This window comes from Macrobrachium nipponense, chromosome 9 (genome assembly GCF_015104395.2).
Source record: "Macrobrachium nipponense isolate FS-2020 chromosome 9, ASM1510439v2, whole genome shotgun sequence".
In the NCBI taxonomy this organism is placed as follows: Eukaryota; Metazoa; Arthropoda; class Malacostraca; order Decapoda; family Palaemonidae; genus Macrobrachium; species Macrobrachium nipponense.
Genome location: NC_061110.1, coordinates 22,293,652 through 22,311,558, shown reverse-complemented (window position 1 = coordinate 22,311,558; position 17,907 = coordinate 22,293,652). Strand labels below are relative to the sequence as shown.

The 17,907-nt window shown below is 44.9% G+C and overlaps 1 protein-coding gene across 1 annotated transcript in view; it reads right to left on the bottom strand.

Annotated features, from left to right (window-relative positions):
• The window catches only part of LOC135218386 (cell division cycle and apoptosis regulator protein 1-like), a 184,240-nt gene that overhangs the window by 21,964 nt on the left and 144,369 nt on the right, over positions 1–17,907 (bottom strand). The window contains exons 12-13 of the mRNA XM_064254676.1: positions 16,596–16,751; positions 8,797–8,928 (exon numbers count right to left, since the gene is read on the bottom strand). Of these exons, the coding sequence (XP_064110746.1) occupies positions 8,797–8,928; positions 16,596–16,751 (288 nt within the window). The remainder of the gene's footprint in view (positions 1–8,796; positions 8,929–16,595; positions 16,752–17,907) is intronic.

The window sequence follows — 17,907 nt, the reverse complement described above, 5'->3', positions numbered from 1 at the left end:
TTGCACAAGTTTACGCTCGGGGAAGGTGAACACAACTGACCAGCAACACGGCAACTTGGCATTGACATAGGTACGGTTGTAGCCTCTAGTGGGGTCATGTGACTGGCAAACAGCTAGTAAAGTAGCCAGGACATCAACTTCACTTACACTAGCCCAGACTATCCTGGCAAGTGGCAAGCTTACTAACTTTTTGCTGACATTGGGCAAGTAGAGGGATAGTTCACAAGTTGCTAGCACTAGTGACTGCTACTGCTAAACTAGCCCAGTGTCAACAAGGCTTTAGGTAGTATGTGTAAGCACTTATGAATGCGCCGATGCAATGGTGTAAGAGATTTACTGATTTACACAGTAAATTCATAAGATAAGCTATGCCTCAGGAAGTGTTTACATATACAGCTGTAAGGCAAAGCACTGATCATTTGTGTTTTGTTGCAAAATAATGTTCATACTCGGAACAAACCTTTGGTCTTGTGCCCACTGTAAATCAGTTAAAAACAAGGTTAAAAACAATCAGACTGTAAAGGATGGAATCTGTGGCATCTGGCAACTCATGCATATACGAGGTGGAAGCTGGTCACCAACCAGGCATAGAACACCGTGGTGCGTCAGTCTTTCTTCAGCTTTGAAGAGTAGTAGCTTGCCCTCTACTTCCCAGGCTGGTTGCTTTGTTTGCCCGTGATTTCTTTGTTTCAGTGTGTTTGTGTGCCTTGTTGATTACCATGGAGTCCTTTAATTCTTCTAGGCCTCGTCAATGCATGTGCCCAGGTATTCAGGGATTTCTGTGCTCCAGGTATTTGGGTGCTATCTTGCAGATCCCCATACTACATGTAGTAGGTGGCGATCTTATTTTTGTACCATTACTAATCCTTGACCAGAATGTCGGTCCTGGCTTGTGTCGCAGTGAAGGGCATTCTACAAGAAGAGGGAGCATTGTAGAGTATCCACTTGTCCTTCTTGGGAGGGTTTTTCACCTCTTCATTTGGACAGTTCAGCCTTCCCTTCCCCCAGAAGCGTTCCCTATGCGTCGTTTGTACCGCTGTCTCCTTCCTTTCTTCCATTGATTCATCGCTGGAGGTACATATCGGGAGTTGCATAGGATGAGATTATGTTTAATGTAGCCCCTCTTCCACTGGATATAACGTTCCTCCCGAGAGGGAGGAGGCTACACCTTCTGCTTCCTTTATTTCAGATTCCAAATCAAACAAGATGGCAGCTGTTTGGGCATCTCTAGGCCTATGGGGTGCCCCCTCTTTGGATGGCCTACTCTTGCATTTCTTGGCTGCTTGTAACCCCCTGCCGGCCCCTTCGACAGTCCCCCTACCTCCAGGTCTACACTACTTTGGCTCTCATGTGCTATCTCCTAGAGGGATGCCTTTGTCAACGTCAACGCTTACTGGGTCGCCCTTTATCTCTCCAACAGTGAGGCCATCAACCAGAGCTACCATTCGAGAGGTCATGACGTCACTCCCAGCATCCTCAGCCTATGATGCCAGCTGTGGTGGCGTCTCTACCTCCCGTTGTTGTAATATCATCTCCATCTTTGCCTATAACATTATCACAACCTCTCGCTGACCCATCAGAGACGTTGTTTCAAGCTATGGTCGAGAGGCTAGACTCTGTTTTTCCGGAGAGGTATTCGTAAAGGGAGTAAGCTCTCTCCTCCATCTCCTCCTACCTTCTCCTCAACCTCAAGTCAAATGTTAAAGAATTATGGAATTTGTGGCATTGTCTTCTGCCAGTGCAAGGAATGCTTCACCGACTTCTCTACACAGCCGTGTCTCTGCCTTACATGTACATGTACATGACCATGGAAGTGTGTTAGCCCTCCATCTCAACCATCTCTATCTCCTGTGCATATTCCAGTCCATTGTAAAAATGACAAATCTCCAATTAAGAGGCTGAAGGTCTCTCTGCAAATGTGCTGTGGTTGACAGTCAATAATGTGAGGCAACTCTGGTCAGCAGATGTGTTTCTCCTTCGCATTCCAAAGACCAGGACCTTAGGAATCAGTCTCCTTCAGAAAGTTGGTCCCTGTCTAGAGACCGTGCTCGTGTCGTCGCATTACTGTGTACTTGACTTGTCGCATGTCCATGTATGGGATTCATCCTACGAACTTGTACATGGTTTGTTGCATGAAAGCATACATGGTTTGGCTCTGCTTCAGGATCTTCAGTAGTTAGGGAATCCACTCCAAACAGTGGGAGGCATGATGCCCAGCTTCCTAGGGAAGCCTCTCCAGTGTCATTAGGGAAAGATGAGGATTCTTCCATGCCTTCTTCTCCAAGTCGTCGGTCTCCTTTGCTGGAACCAGAGAGAGCCAGGAGTTTCTGTCTTCTTTCTCATTCATGAGTTGAATAATATTGGGTGTAGAATGCAGATCAAGTCTTCTATGACCCCTATGGGTGTAGAAGCCTTGCTAGGTCCAAAGCAAGATACTAAGGCTTTGTTGGAGCTTCCCTTGTCAGGGCATGCTCAGTCTATCTTGCAACGTGTTAACGCCTTGGTTTCAGACTGAGATGGCTCTCTGCATTCCAACAGGTCCTCAAAGTCCCTTCCTCCTCCTCTCGTGCGGCACAGCAAGTATTATTCCACCAATGTGATTCAGCCAACGCCCCGTTACCTTAATTCGGACGTGACCCATCTTAAGCCTGGTTTGACCCTGGATCAGGTTAGATCTGAGGGTCCATCATTTTCTTTGCAAGAGGCTTTGGCTATGGAGGCTGCTGCTTCTACCATCTTCCAGACTGTGTCCTGGTTGGACTTGTGGTTCACTGCCGTAGCCAGGATATTGTTGGATTGAGCTGAGAGAGGCTGTCAGTTTTTCCTCCTTTGTCAGCCTATTGCAGTCTGGGGCTAAGGCCATTTCGTATCAAGGCCATTTTAGTGCAACTTTGTGGGCCAACCTCTTCCTGGCTAGGAGGGATATGGCCTTGTCGAAGGTGGTGGGGTCAGTAAATTTACAGTCGACTGGCGGTGAGTGGATACCAAAGATGGGCTAGTAGATCAGGCAGTACCTAAATCGGAGACATGTTCTCATCCTCCTCCTCCTCCTCCCCCTCCACAAGAGCAAACAAGACAGTCTCTTCCTGTAGTCAACCAGGCGTTCGACATTTGCGAAAGCCTCTCAGTCTGCTTCTCCATCAGAGTCAAGACAGCCACAGCGTCCCTTTCAATCTCGCCCCTATAAGGCTAGGAGGGGCTCTAGAGGAAGGGGCAGAGGGGGCCATAAGTAGAGAGGGTGCCTCTCCCTCTCCGTTGCCACAAAGACAAATCCTTTCTCAATCTGACCTAAACTCATGGCTCTCTGAAGGACTTCGCTCTTCGGGAGGCAGTGTTGAAGATGCTGGAAAAGGGTGCGGTGGAAGAAGTGCATTGTTCTTCACCAGGGTTTTACAGTCGAATTTTCCTGGTTCCAAAGGCTACAGGCGACTGGAGACCAGTGATCGACCTTTCCACACTGAATCACTTTATAAGGAAGCCAAGGTTCAGGATGGAGACGTCCTGGACAGTTTTGGCAGCGATAAGAGGCAATGAATTCTTGCTGTCAATAGACTTGAAGGATGCATATTTTCAGATTCCAATCAGCCTGTCATCCAGAAAGTTCCTTCACTTCAGCCTGGGAGAGCAAGTCTTCCAGTTCAAGGTCCTTTGCTTTGGATTAACTAAGGCCCCTCAGGTGTTCACAAGGGTCTTTGCCCTAGTCTCAACATGGGCTCATGCTCAAAGGATTCGCCTATTGAGATACCTTGACGAGTGGCTGGTCTTGGCAAGCTCCAGGGAGAAACTATCTCAGGACAGGGATCGCCTTCTTTTGTCAAGAGCTAGGCATAGTAGTTAACCTGGAGAAGTCCAATATGGCAGCCAGAGAGCTTTCTATCTGGGTATGGATATAAATACAGGTGTCGAGGGTTTTTCCTTTGTACCAGAGGTTGGAGAAGTTCCAGTCTGTGTCACGCTCTTTCCTGTCGTAGTCCGAACAGCCAGTTCACTAGTGGCAGGTCCTTCAGGGGATTTTGTTTTCTCTGGAGAAGCTGGTCCCTCATGGTCACCTTCACCTTCGCTCTCTAAAGTAGGCAGACTGAAGGACTTATTTTGTTTTCTCTGGAGAAGCTGGTCCCTCATGGTCACCTTCACCTTCGCTCTCTAAAGTGGAGACTGAAGGACTTCTGGTCTCTGAATCTCACGGTGATCTCCTTGCCTCAGGTGTTTGGAGTGCGGAGGACCAGTTGCTTCTCGTCAACATTTTGGAGTTGAAAGCAGCTTTCCTAGGTTTGCAGGAGTTCTGGGAGAGGGTAGGTCATTCCATCGTGCTGTTGTCAGAAAACACCACAGTGGTCACCTATGTGAACAAACAGGGGGGTCTGGTGTCTCATCAACTCCATTCGATGACAGTCAAGCTGCACCAATGGGCGATCGACAACTCGGTGGAGCTCTCCGCCAGGTATATTCCAGGCAAGAAGAATGTGGTGGCCAACAAGCTGAGTTGTCAGGATCAAATCCTGGGCACAGAGTGGTCTCTGCATTATTTTTTTCTTTAACAGATTGTGTTGGGAGCATGTTTATTGTGTAATAAAAAAAAAAATGAAAAAAAAAAAAAAAAATAAATAAATAAATAAAAACAAGATTCCGTTCGCTGTTTTCACTTGATTTCATCGTAATACGAGCTTTACGTTATTTATCTTTTATTGGCGTCGAAACAACAGTAAAATTTGTTGTTTCAAGCCCATTAGTTTTGATTAACCCTTAAATGCCGATTGGATGTAATAAACGTCGACAAAAATTGTCTGTTGGGTGCTGAACTGACGTATGAAACGTAGACGCAAAAAAGTTTTTTTTTAAATTCGCGGAAAAATAGTTATAGGCCTACTTGGCAAAAACTTTTGTATCACGCACCTTGAGGGATGCTGGGAGTTCACGGATCAAGCTGTTGTTTTGTTTACAATCGTTACCCAGGCGCGCAAGCAGGAATTTCTTTCTTCTAGCACTAAAAAGCATCAGCAACACATCTCAGAAATTATTTTGTCACTTTGACATAATTTTTACACCATTTTATATTAGTAGTTACATAAAGTTTTATATATGAAAATGTGCGCAATTTCATGTAGAATACAACAAAAAACAACCCATGGTTGTAGCTTTTATCATTTTGAAATATTTTCATATAAATAATGATAAGTGCCAAAATTTCAACCTTCAATCAACTTTGACTCTACCGAGTAATATTCAATCATTTACCTTCATTTTACAAAAAATTGGATGTCTCTAGCACAATATTTCGATTTATGGTGAATTTTTTAAAAAACTTTTCCCTTACGTCCGTGCGGTAACTCTTCCGAAAAAATCAGAAATTTTTTTTGTCCGAAAGTCGTAATTTTTGCACTGTTTTATATTATGAAAATGTGCCCAATTTCATGTAGAATACAACAAAAAACAACCCATGGTTGAAGTCTTGATTAGTTTTGAAATATTTTCATATAATACCAATAAAGTGCCAAAATTTCAACCTTCGGTCAAATTGACTCTACTGAAATGGTCGAAAACCGCAATTGTAAGCTAAAACTCTTACATTCTAATAATATTCAATCATTTACCTTTATTTTGCAACAAATTGGAAGTCTCTAGCACAATATTTTGATTTATGGTGAATTTTTGGAAAAAAACTTTTGCCTATGTCCGCGCGGTAACTGCCGAAAAAATCAAAATTTTTTATTTTGATTGTCGTAATGTTTGCACCGATTTATATTAGCCGTTACATAAAGTTTTTTATGTGAAAATGTATGCAATTTCATGTAGAATACAAATAAAAACAACACATGGTTTTAGCTTTCATCAGTTTTGAAATGTTTTCATATAAATAATGATAAGTGCCAAAATTTCAACCTTCGGTCAACTTGGACTACCGAAATGGTAAAAAAACGCAATTGTAAGCTAAAACTATTACATTCTAGTAATATTCAATCATTTACCTCTATTTTGCAACAAATTGGAAGTCTCTAGCACAATATTTCAATTTATGGTGAATTTATGAAAAAAAAAAACTTTTTCCTTACGTCCACGTGGTAACTCTTAACAAAAAAATCAGACATTTTTTTGTCCGATTGTAAATGTGAGCAATTTCATGTAGAATACAACAAAAAACAACCCATGATTGTAGCTTCTATCAGTTTTGAAATGTTTTCATATAAATAACGATAAGTGCCAAAACTTCAACCTTCTGTCAACTTTGACTCTACCGAAATGGTAAAAAAATGCAATTGTAAGCTAAAACTATTACATTCTTGTAATATTCAATCATTTAACTTTATTTTGCAACAAATTGGAAGTCTCTAGCACAATATTTTGATTTATGGTGAATTTATGAAAAAAACTTTTTCCTTACGTCCGCGCGGTAACTCTTCTGAAAAAAGAAATTTTTTCAACCGATTGTCGTAATGTTTGCACCTTTTCATATTAGCCGTTACATAAAGTTTTATATATGAAAATGTGTGCAATTTCATGTAGAATACAACAAAAACCAACCCATGGTTGTAGCTTTTATCAGTTTTTAAATATTTTCATATAAATAACGATAAATAGAAAGAATTCTACCTTTGGTCAACTTTAACTCAACCAAAATAGTCAAAAACTGCAATTGTGAGCTACAACACTTACAGCCTAGTAATATTCAATCAATTACCTTCATTTTGCAACAAACAGGAAGTCTCTAGGACAATATTTCGATTTATGGTGAATTTTTTAAAACAACTTTTTTTACGTCAGCGCGTTACGAATTCATGCATCATAGTAATAATATTTTCTCTGTGTAGCTTTCATCGTTTTACAATTTGTTATATACCAAAATCATCGCAATTTAGTGTGCAACAAAAAAAATAATTAACTCATTAGCTTTAACTTTTTGCTCACAGCGTGATTTGTATACAATTATATATGACAATTTTTTTTTTTGCACTGTCACATATTCCAATATTTATATATGATATTTTTTTCATTTCTGATGGCTGCATACTAAACTTCAGGCAAAGACAAAAAAAGGAGCCAAAAATGAACTCTTAATCTTGAAAATTAAGCGTACTGTGATTTAAAAAAAAAAAAAAAAATTTCCGCTTCGGCGCTCACTCGCGAACACCGCCGGCATACGGGAGACACTTTCGGAAATACCGGCTCAGCGATTAAGGGTTAAAATGATTTTCTCTCGATTTTATCTACAGTTGTGTTTGATGGCATAACTTTACAGGAGTTTTATCCTTGTTGCTGATGCATGATAATAGTCATTAGCAGCTGGAACAGTGTTCTCAGTTCCAGCTACAACTTGGTTTAAATTTAATGGCATATTTCCTTGCTGATCATTTATCTTAAATAAAAGTTATTACATAAAAATATATCGGTCCTATTCTACATAACATCATTTATAACATAACTACGGTGATTGTTTACTGTTGTGCGTTGATTTAAATACAAGCCAAATGGATATTGCTGTTATCCAATTCGGTTGTACTTGGTAAAAATGTACAGTTCCCTAAAGCCAGGAACGTAATACTCATTATTACTGTTATTTCTTATGGGAAAAATATGTTTAAATAACATGTTTTTAATTAATGTGCGCTCTCCAGGAATGTAACCCTCGTGTTAATTGATAGGTGACTGTACTGTATATGTAGTATAGAGTATACTGCAGGCTAAGCTACGGTATATGTAAACGATATATCATAGTATATACGCTAAATTAACTCTTATTAGTTATTAAATTTCTTTTTGTATTGAATTATCATAAGTCAATCTGCATTGAACCTAGAGAATTAGCTGAATAGTTAGAACCCATGAATAGTTGGAACCCCTATAAAAATGCTGAAAACAGCCTATTTTGTTAGTTAAAGCTCAAGATAAACCCCACTAAAAATATTTATACTTGGTTTTTATAATAGTTTCATCACAAAAAGTGCATTTTATGATGAAACTGCGAATATGCCAATTTTCCACGAATAATGTGGGGAAATGTTCCAGAGAAAAATCTGCGAATGTGTGAGTCCGCGAATCCGGAGAACGCAAATACGGGGGGGGTCCACTGTACTGTGTAGTGTAGGCCAGGTATAAATGTAAAGATTACCTTAGTGTAGGCTAGGTTATATTTGAGATGTGATTTTTTCAACAAACGTTGGGTTTTTTTGGAACCTAAACCCATTGTAAGTAGGGGAATACCTGCATATGAAAGCTATTCAGTTAAGCATATTTCTGTGAACCTAATACAAGTAAGCTCTGCAATGATGGGAATACATGTAATCTATGTCATAAGATGGCTAACTTTCAAGTTGTAAAAGTTATGGAAACTATATTGCCTACACCCATTTTGACATTTGATGCCTTGAATAAAATGTTATTTCTCTTCAGCTTATGGGATCCAGAAGATACACTTGCAAGAGGGCTAAGAGGATCCACTACATCCAAGCACTTGTCCACAGAACACCAGAAATCCAGAAATCCACAAACTGAAACACAGGAAGAACGAAAATACTACGGGCAAATCAAACCAGCTTTACTGGGGAGAGAGAGAAAAACACGTCCTCGCTCAAAGGCAGTAAAAGAGTAACTGGTGAAGTCATGGGTTCCTGCTTGGGATGTGGGTGGTCCCACTTCACTCGTGTCTAAGGACAGATGACACTAGTCCCTTACATATGCAATTTTATATTTTTTTTTACTCGTTCCAGCTGGTGCTAGAAGATTTATCCCAATGTTAAGACTGAAGGTTAGTTTCCTATATGAACAATTCCCAGTTACAAAGCAACCATGACATGAACTAACCTCTTCTTTATTTGGCTTTTCTGGAGATTCATACAGTGCTCTGTAAATGCGAAAAGCAAAGTCCCTCATCAGCATTTCATTGAAGAGCTCAGCAAAAAGGCTTACTTCAAACGAGTGCTCTTTATTATCCTCCTGTAAAATTTAAAAGCATCAATTATTTATATGAAATGTATCTAAACCAACATTTACAAAAAACTAAAGAAGTCCTCTTCATAAACAAACCAAGAACACTGTAATTACCATTTCTACCAATCAAATACTTCAAATGTACATGAACTTTAACTAGAAATAAAGAAAAATGAAAAATTATATTAATTTCCTGAATCATACCAAAGGTTGACTGAAAAGGCAAATCATTATTATAAAAAAAAAATGGGAGAAAAGTTCACTGCAATATCTCCAACAATAATTGAAACTGAGAAACACTTCAATAGTAGAAGGCTATAAAGCCCAAATTAAATTTTGTTTTATTTCAGTCTATATGTATACATTGCATAATGTTCTTTTATGTTCTCCCTTATGATGTACAAGGGCATAATATAGAGGTCTGGATAAACTAATCCTTTATATAATAATAATAACAAGTGTGTACAGACATAATTCACACACTATTCCAAGATGACATGTATTGTTAACATATATTGACTTAAAACTCTGAAATCACAATTTTTGAAAGTAATCTGTATTTTTCCTAACTATTCACACCTGAGGTCCTTTACATAAGGAATTACTATTCAGCACCAGCTGGACCGGTCGTAAGATTTACTAAGAAGGTAGTTTGGCAGTAACTGCTTGTCCCATGGTCGGGAATCCTGCCCGACTAGAGGTAAACATATCACTTTGCTTTATGCCCAGGAACAGAGTGAGGGGTGACATGAAGTGGGACTATATGTAAAGGACCTCAGGTTTGTAAAGTTAGGAAAAATACAATTTACCTTCAAAAATTGTGATTGGTTCCGACACGTTATACAAACCCTCGGTCCTTTATATAAGGACGACTCACTTATTGGTGGGAGGAATCTGAGTCTTGTGAACAAACTGGTGTTCGCCCAACCTGGGTTCCCTCCCTGGTCGTAAGAGCAAAGGGGGAAAACCTAGCCTCTGTCCAACTAATCGGAGTGAGAACTGCAGGATCAGTGGCCAGACTTCTGTACCAATTCATAAGAGGGAGGCAAACGTACCTCTTATGAATAGCAAGCAAGAACTTATGCCCTAAGAAGCCAAATATAAAGTATTGGGTTTGTTTCTTACTGCTGTCCACTTCCCCCCTTGCTAGGAAGGGACGGATAAACGCATCTATCCCTGATGAAAGGGATAGATTGGAGCTTGGTTACATAGCTTACCTGCACCGTCGTCCTGTCCAGCATTGTAACGACTGCTACCCTCTGCCCGCTGGAAGAGGGAATAAAAAGAGGAGGAAGAGAAGCCAGTCACACTCTCATTCACTCTCCATTCATGCAGTCTCACAAGGACGAGATGCTACCTTGTCCTGTAAAGGAGCTGGGTAAGCTGCACTACTTCTTGAGCAGCCACCACGGGTCCCAAGGAAAAAGTGTCCAAGGACCAGTAGGCAATATCCCGAGGGTAAAAGGAGGGGAAGGTGGTCTGGTTGGCCCATACCCCTGCCTTCAGTACCTGTGCCATGGACAAGTTCTTGCGGAATACAAGGGTTGGACCAATGCCTCTGACTTCGTGGGCTCTCGGACGAAAGGTACTGGTGTCGGCACTCCTGTCTGAGTCGTACACTTTCCGGATTACCTCACGAAGCCAGAAAGAAACAAGTGTTCATCGACACTTCTTTCTTGGTCACCCTGGTGCTAACAAAGAGGCGTCGACACTCGGGTCTGAGGTGTCCAGTTTTCTTCAGATAGCGCCGTAGCACCCTGACAGGACAAAGCAGCATCTCATCCGCATCATTATTGGTGAAGTCTTCCAGGGAGGGGATTGTGAAGGACTCGAACCTGGCATCAGGGATCGAAGGGCTCTGAGTCTTCGCTGTGAAATCCGGGGACAAAATTGAGCATAACCGATCCCCATCCCTTCCAGTGTTTAACATCGAAGGAAAGACTGTGAAGTTCTCCTACTCTCTTCACCGATGCCAGGGTCAGCAGAAATACGGTCTTGAGGGTCAGATCCCTGTCTGATGACTTGGAGAGGCTCGTAGGGTATATGAGTCAAGCTCCTTAAGACAAGAGTCACATCCCACCCCGGGCCTGAGTTCCCTGGGTGGGCAAGACCTCTCGAAGCTCTTCACTAGGAGAGATATTGCCATGGAGGAGGAAATATAGACTCCTCGCAGCTTAAGGGCGGCTCTGTAGCCTTTGACTGTGGAGACAGAGAGGAGCTTCTCTCAGCGAAGAAAGATGAGGAAATCCGCTACCTGCCGAAGAGTGGCTCTGAGCAGAGAAAGACCCTGTCTACGACACCAACCACAGAAGAGGGACCACTTTCCATGGTATACTGCTGCACAGGACTGCCTGAGGTAACCAGCCAACTGTTGCTGCTTGGCGAGAAAAGCCTCTTGCTCGCAAGAGATGGTGGATAACTGCCAGCCTTGTAGACACAGGGAATGAACTGCCTGGTGGTACCGTTCTACGTGCGGTTGGCACAGCAGGTTGTGCCAAGGGGGAATCTCTCGCGGTGCCTCTGAGAGAAGAGCCAGCAGGTCCAGATACCAAATGGCCGTACCACCAGAATCATCCGAAGATTGCTGATCACCTTGCGAATCAGGCAGAACGGGGCAAACGCGTAGACTACGAGGCCCATGGGTGTTGGAACGCGTCCCCTGCAGCTGCCCATGGGTCCGGCACAACTGAGAAGAAAACCTGAAGTTTTCTGTTGTGCCGGGTGGAGAACAGATCCACTACTGGACGCCACCACAGGTCGAAGAGCTTTTCTGCCATGTCTGGGTGAAGACCATTCAATCCCAATCACCTGATTCTGGCGGCTGAGCTTGTCTGCCACTACATTCCTCTTGCCTGGGATGTATCTGGCTGACAGCTCTACCGAGTGAGCTACGGCCCACTTGTGCACCTGCATCATCAACTGGTGCAACGGGAGAGACACTAGGCCACCCTGTTTTTTGACGTATGGCACTACCATGATGTTGTCGCTCAGTCGTTCCTGGAACTATTTGAGTGTGAGGAATGTAGCCTTGAGTTCCAAGAAGTTGATGTGAAGGTGCATGTCGTGATGGTTCCACATTCCTGCAACCAGCAACTCTTCCAGGTGTGCGCCCCAACCCTCAGTCGATGCGTCTGAGAACAGAAGCATCTTTGGACGGGGGAGTGAGCAGGGGCACTCCTATTAAGAGGTTCCTGTCGTCTAGCCACCAAGCCAGGTCCCCCCCTTACTTCCTCCGTGAGAGGAACCAGGAAGGATTATGGATCTCGTGCCTGTGACCAGCACTCATTTAGTCTCCACTGAAGAGACCACAGGTGAAGATGCCCGTGAGGGACTAACTTCTCTAGTGACAACAGGTGACCTATCACGACTTGCCACTGCTGAGCTAACTGTTCCTGTCATGAAAGGGACCGTCTGGCTACCTACCTGAAACTGCCGATCCGAGAGTCTGTGGGGAAGACTCGTGCTGCTACCGTATCGATCAGCATGACCAGGTACTTTATCCTCTCCTTGGGTTCGAGATCTGACTTCTCGACATTTACCACAATCCCCAGATCGCGGCATAAGTCGAGGAATTGATCTCTGTCCTGTAGCCAATCGTCGAGATACCTCATCAGACATATCCCGACTGAATGGGCCCAAGCCGACACCAGAGTGAACACTCGCATGAACACCTGTGGGGCGGTTGAGAGACTGAAACAAAGTGCCCTGAATTGGTACACCATCCCGTCGAGGATAAAGCGGAGGTACTTCCTGGAGGACTGGTGGATGGGTATTTGAAAATACCCATCCTTCAGGTCCAACGAAAGAAGGAAATAGTTCTCCCTGATGGAATCAAGCACTGAGCGTGCCATTTTCATCGTAAACCGAGTCTGGTGAACAAAACGGTTCACAGGAGAGTGATCTATCACGGGTCTCCAGCCCCCCGTAGACTTCTCCACCAGGAAAAGTCAGCTGTAGAAACCCGGTGACTGATCTCGCACGATCTCCACAGCTCCTTTGCTCAGCATGGTCTTCACTTCTTGTATGTCTGAAGGTGGACCGGGTGTGAAGTGAGGGGTGGTCTCAACTCGAAAGGCAGTAGGTATCCTTCCCAAAGGACATCCACTACCCAAGTCTCAGCTCCGTAGCGCTACCAAGTTGCTGAATGGCTCGCCAGGCAAACCCCCCACTTCCAGCAGCAGGTGATAGGGAACGCCGTCCCTAGTGTTTCCCTCTCTTCCCCTTTCACTTAGCCGTTCTTTCACGAGAGGAGGCTTGAGAGGAAGGCTGATGCTCACTTCTCGAAGCAAAAGAGGAAGACTTGGTCTTTCCTTGCGCCTACCTCGACAGTGCTAGCATCTTAGGAGTGGAGGTAGCGCTAGCCAAGCTCTGAGGCTTGGCCACAGTTGATCGAAACTGCCTAGAAGTCTTCGAAACTGCCTGGTGTACTCGGTGGTCACTGTCCTCAGTTTTCCGCTTTTCCACCGCAGCGTCCACCATCTCTCTGGGGAAGAGAGAGGAGGAACCCAGTAACGGTCCGTTATGCAGACCCAACGTTACCTCTCGACCGGCCGCTCTGGTTACCAGAGTCAGGACAGAGTCCCGTCTTTTCAGAACCAGGTTGCCCCACAGGTTGGCCGTCTGGTGGGCGAGGTAGGAGATGGCCCTACCTCCAGACTGGCAGTGTCTCCAGAATGCTGAGTTTTCCTCGGGAAAGATAGGTCCCGAGGAGGCTGCGACTCTGGATACTGTGAGGGACCACAGATCCAGCAAGGAGACGGCCTGGAAAGCTGCCATGGCATTAGATTCCAGGGCCGATGCCTCTTGCTGTGAGAACCAGAGGTTCTCAGACAGCAGGTGATGAAGAGGCACTCCCAGAGTTAGCCAAGCTAGCTCCAGATCAACCTGCTTGGCCGGCAATGGGTCTACCGAAGGCACATAGAAACGCTGCTGTCCGGAGACGAGTGTTCACTTGGTCCAACACACCGTCAGCCAGGGTGGACCGGGGTAGTCCCACCGTCGCTCTGGGTTCCTTGAGGCCCTCAGAACAACTCTAACCTTGATGGAGGGTTAGAGGGAGTAACCACTGATCCTTCCCCGAGGTCGTTGTGTTGACGAATCAGTACAATGACCTCTGCAAAAGACCTCTGTATCTCGGGGATGATCGCCTCCCGAGGCGATGGACTGTCAGATCCATCCAGGCCGATCACCTCCCAAGACACTCTTCCTTCAGGAGGGAGAACCTCGCCAGACCCCTCAGGGTCTCCTCCAACCACTTGAGTGTACGATCTGCTAGGTCCAAGGACCGAATCAGGATCGTAGGCTCTCGTGGCCAGACCCTAAGGAGCACACTCCTCGCGGTCACTCCTGTTCACCTCGCTCCTCCCGGTGTAGCCCGAGGAGGTTGAAGGGACAGGTGAAGAAGACCTGACGCTCCTGCCCTGCTATGAGCAGAGCCGGTGGGCTGGGAGGACTGCAGGGGATCGCGATCGAGCTTCAGGTCTGGACCAGCTGTCTCCATGCGGAGAAGCGCTGGACCGGGGACAGTAGCGTCAGTCTCATGCGTCAGACAGAGGAGTTGCTACCGGTTGTGCGAGCTGTCCGGTCCCGGTAGGAGCGACGGTCGGGTGACTGGTAGTGTCCGCTAATGCGGTGAGAGCAACCACCGCCCTCACAACGTGCCATGGTACCAGGAGCAGCCAAGGCTGGTCCTGGTGACTGGGGGGGACCTCTTCCCAGCCTCGACACGTGAACGGTTTGTGGGACCATCACGTCAACCCTTGGAACTGGCGGATCACTGCGAGAGCAATCGCCGGTCTGGTGAGTCACCTGAGCGACTCTTGCCAACCTTCCGCTCTATGCCTGGATCCTGACGGTGAGTATGCTCAGACGTCTGGTTCCTGGCTGCATGATCACCGGTAGGTGATTGTACACTCGGTGATGCTTGCGAGTGTGTGGCCAAGACGGTTCCCAGTCTGGAGGTGGAACCTCTGGAGCTGGGAGCAGAGGTACCAGCAGTAGCTGGTACCTCTACAGTCCCCATCTTCTTCTTCTCTGAGGAAGGAGAGACGGGTCCTGTTCCCGGATGAATGGGAGGACCAGCGGAAGATCCACCTTAGAAGTCTCTGAGCGAGAAAGAAGAAGAAGAAGAAGAAGAAGAAGAAGAAGAAGAAAGAGAGAGAGAGAGAGAGAGAGAGAGAGAGAGAGAGAGACCACCTTCTTCTTCCTCGGCTGGAAGGCCTTGGAAGTCGAAGGGGAAGAGGCGGCAGAAGACGACAGCGATGATGAAGACAAAGACAAAGATGACGACGACACCTCCCTCTTCCTCCTGGACTCCTTTGCCAGCTTCTTCAGGACAGCAGACAGGTCGTCCATCCAGGATGGAGCTGGGGCAGTTGCGGTGGCAACACAGCCCAACTGCACCTGTCCAGAGGAACCTGCGGGAGCGGCAGCACTTACACGGGCAGGAACGGAGGCGGCAGGTATGGCGACAGCTACAGGAGGATGGTCCAGGGGAGATCTCTTCGGGCACTTGTAGCCAGGGGGCGGGGCAAGGACAGCAAACCCAGGTGGAGGAGGTACTATCTCCCTCCGGGGCAGGCACGGCAGCGGGGCTTGTACCATGGCTGAAGGGGTGACTGCAGTCACGTACTGGGTGTACACCAGGTCTGGTGGAGCAGCATAACCTGGTCTCCATACAGTTGTGGTTGTCCTTGTCTCCACCCAGTGAGTGACCGGGGCTGCAGCCAGATGATGAATCAGCCCCTGGATACTCGGAATGCACGAAAGACTCAAAGATCGCCACCTGTGGAGGCAGACACACCTGGAGAAGCAAGTAGGGTTAATTGGTCCTGTTCGCTCAGAGGGGGATGGATCCCATCCTGACCGGACAGAAGACCCAAGTACAACTCAAGGTCGTGGTGTCATCGTCCTTCCTCTGCACTCAACAAATCAGGCGAAGAGGCGGAGGGGGACACGTCCCCCGAAGGGGAGAGAGCGATCTGCGGGAGCTGACGAGAAGGAAGGAAAAATGATGACGTGTCGGTCACCAAAGGTGTCGAGGGAGAGCTTTCCGACGACACCTTGGCGGCCTTACGTGGCTTCTTCCTCTTCTCGTACAACTCCCAATGCTCCTTCTACCAAGAGACACAAACAATACAAGTAAGAGACCGAGAGCATTCACCCCCTCTGCATCTCGAACATAAGACATGAGGGTCCACAGTCTCGTTGGAACTAAAAGCCCTACACTTACGGCCTCCCACTACAGGGCACACCCTCTGGTTGGAGGGGGGCGAGGGTGCTTCTCTGATTCGTGAGACTGCATAATCCCTGCAACCACAAACAACAAACAAAATAATAATTACAAAATACTTACAGTTGCTTCCACAACTATTTTAATAGAGAAAGGATTGAAGTAATCCAGCTTTGTAATAAACCAATCTCACGACAGAGGTGGGCAGAGAGGCGAGCACACATCTTCACCCGACGGCAGTCGATAGCAAAGTGGTATGTTAACCTCAAGTCAGACGGGACTCCCGACCATCAGAAAAGCAGTTACTGCCGAACTACCTTGTCGGGTCAAATAAGATTTTATTTCATTTATGAATATAGGCTGTCAAGACCAGTACTGGTTAAAATCAAAGTGATCTTAAATAGTTTCTACAAAAATCATTTACAATGAAATTCAGACTGACCTGTCTGTAATCTAACAACACCGACAAGGACATGGTTGTACAGTCAAATTTTCCAGACTTTGCAGTTCGTGATGGATGAACAACAATCATGGGTTGATCAGGAAGGGTGTAACGTTTTTCTAGCAGGTTTCTCTCCCGTTCTTCAGCTTTCTTTTTCTGAAATAAAGGGCACAGATTATCACATATCAAGTCATCTGCGATCTACAATTCCAGTAACAAGAAAAAAGTTTTCCATCAGCTAAACACATCACACTTTCAACAACATAATCAAAATATATCTAAAGCAGTTCCTTCAGACTCAGTTGTCAGGAATAATCCACTAAGTTGGTCCTCATTAAATTACTACTGGCAAACAAGCGTTTCTGACAAAACAGTGCTCCATTTCCTTCTGACTATTGATGAGACAGTTAATTAACATATAACTATTAACATTTCTGATCTTAAAAATAGCAAAATTTCCTTTAAGGGTAGTGCCAATGTCATAAGGCCCCATTATAACATAAGTTCTTATAGCCACCTTATGACAGAAGGGATTTGCTTAAAATTCTTACCACTTATTCGCCAACTAATAATGCAATTTTTCAAAGAGTACAAGTTAGAAATTTGACTTCTAGGTTACTTTTTTTACATTTAAAAAAATTCTTTATGTCACTTTTTGAGGGGAAAAAAAATAAAATAAAAAGTTTCACTTCAAAATCAGTTTCCCTCTTTGCAAATCAAGATTTATAGTTATACAGTGGTACCTAGAGATACGAAAGGCTCAACTTACGAAAAACTCGAGATACTAAAGCAAATACGAAAAATTTTACGGCTCTACGTACAAAAATTGTTCAAAATACGAAAGGTTGTTGCTGTAAGTCCAAGATTTGCCCGGACCACCGATAACAATTTTGAAACTCGCACGCTGCCAACTGAGTAGACTCGCCACCATCGCCAACTGAGTAGACTCGCCACCATCCTCCCACTCTGCCATTGGTTCCTAATGCTAGTCACTGCCATGAGATCCTTCTCTCCCATTGGTCAGCATCCCTCCCATGATGCATCTACATAGTGACATGCTTCTTCGGCCACTGCACGGCATCATCAGTATCGTAAGCACGCCGTATTCGTTTGTTCTAACGATTTTGTTTATTAACGTATATTTGTTAGTGATTTCGTCGTAGTATACTTTATCGTGTTGTGTGAGAACTTTACTACATACGTATACATACTACATCACATAATTACATATAGTATATACGTAGTCATGGGTCCCAAGAAATTTTAAATTCATGGAAAGAAGAGGAGGCTCTCTTTGTAGACGAAGATGGAG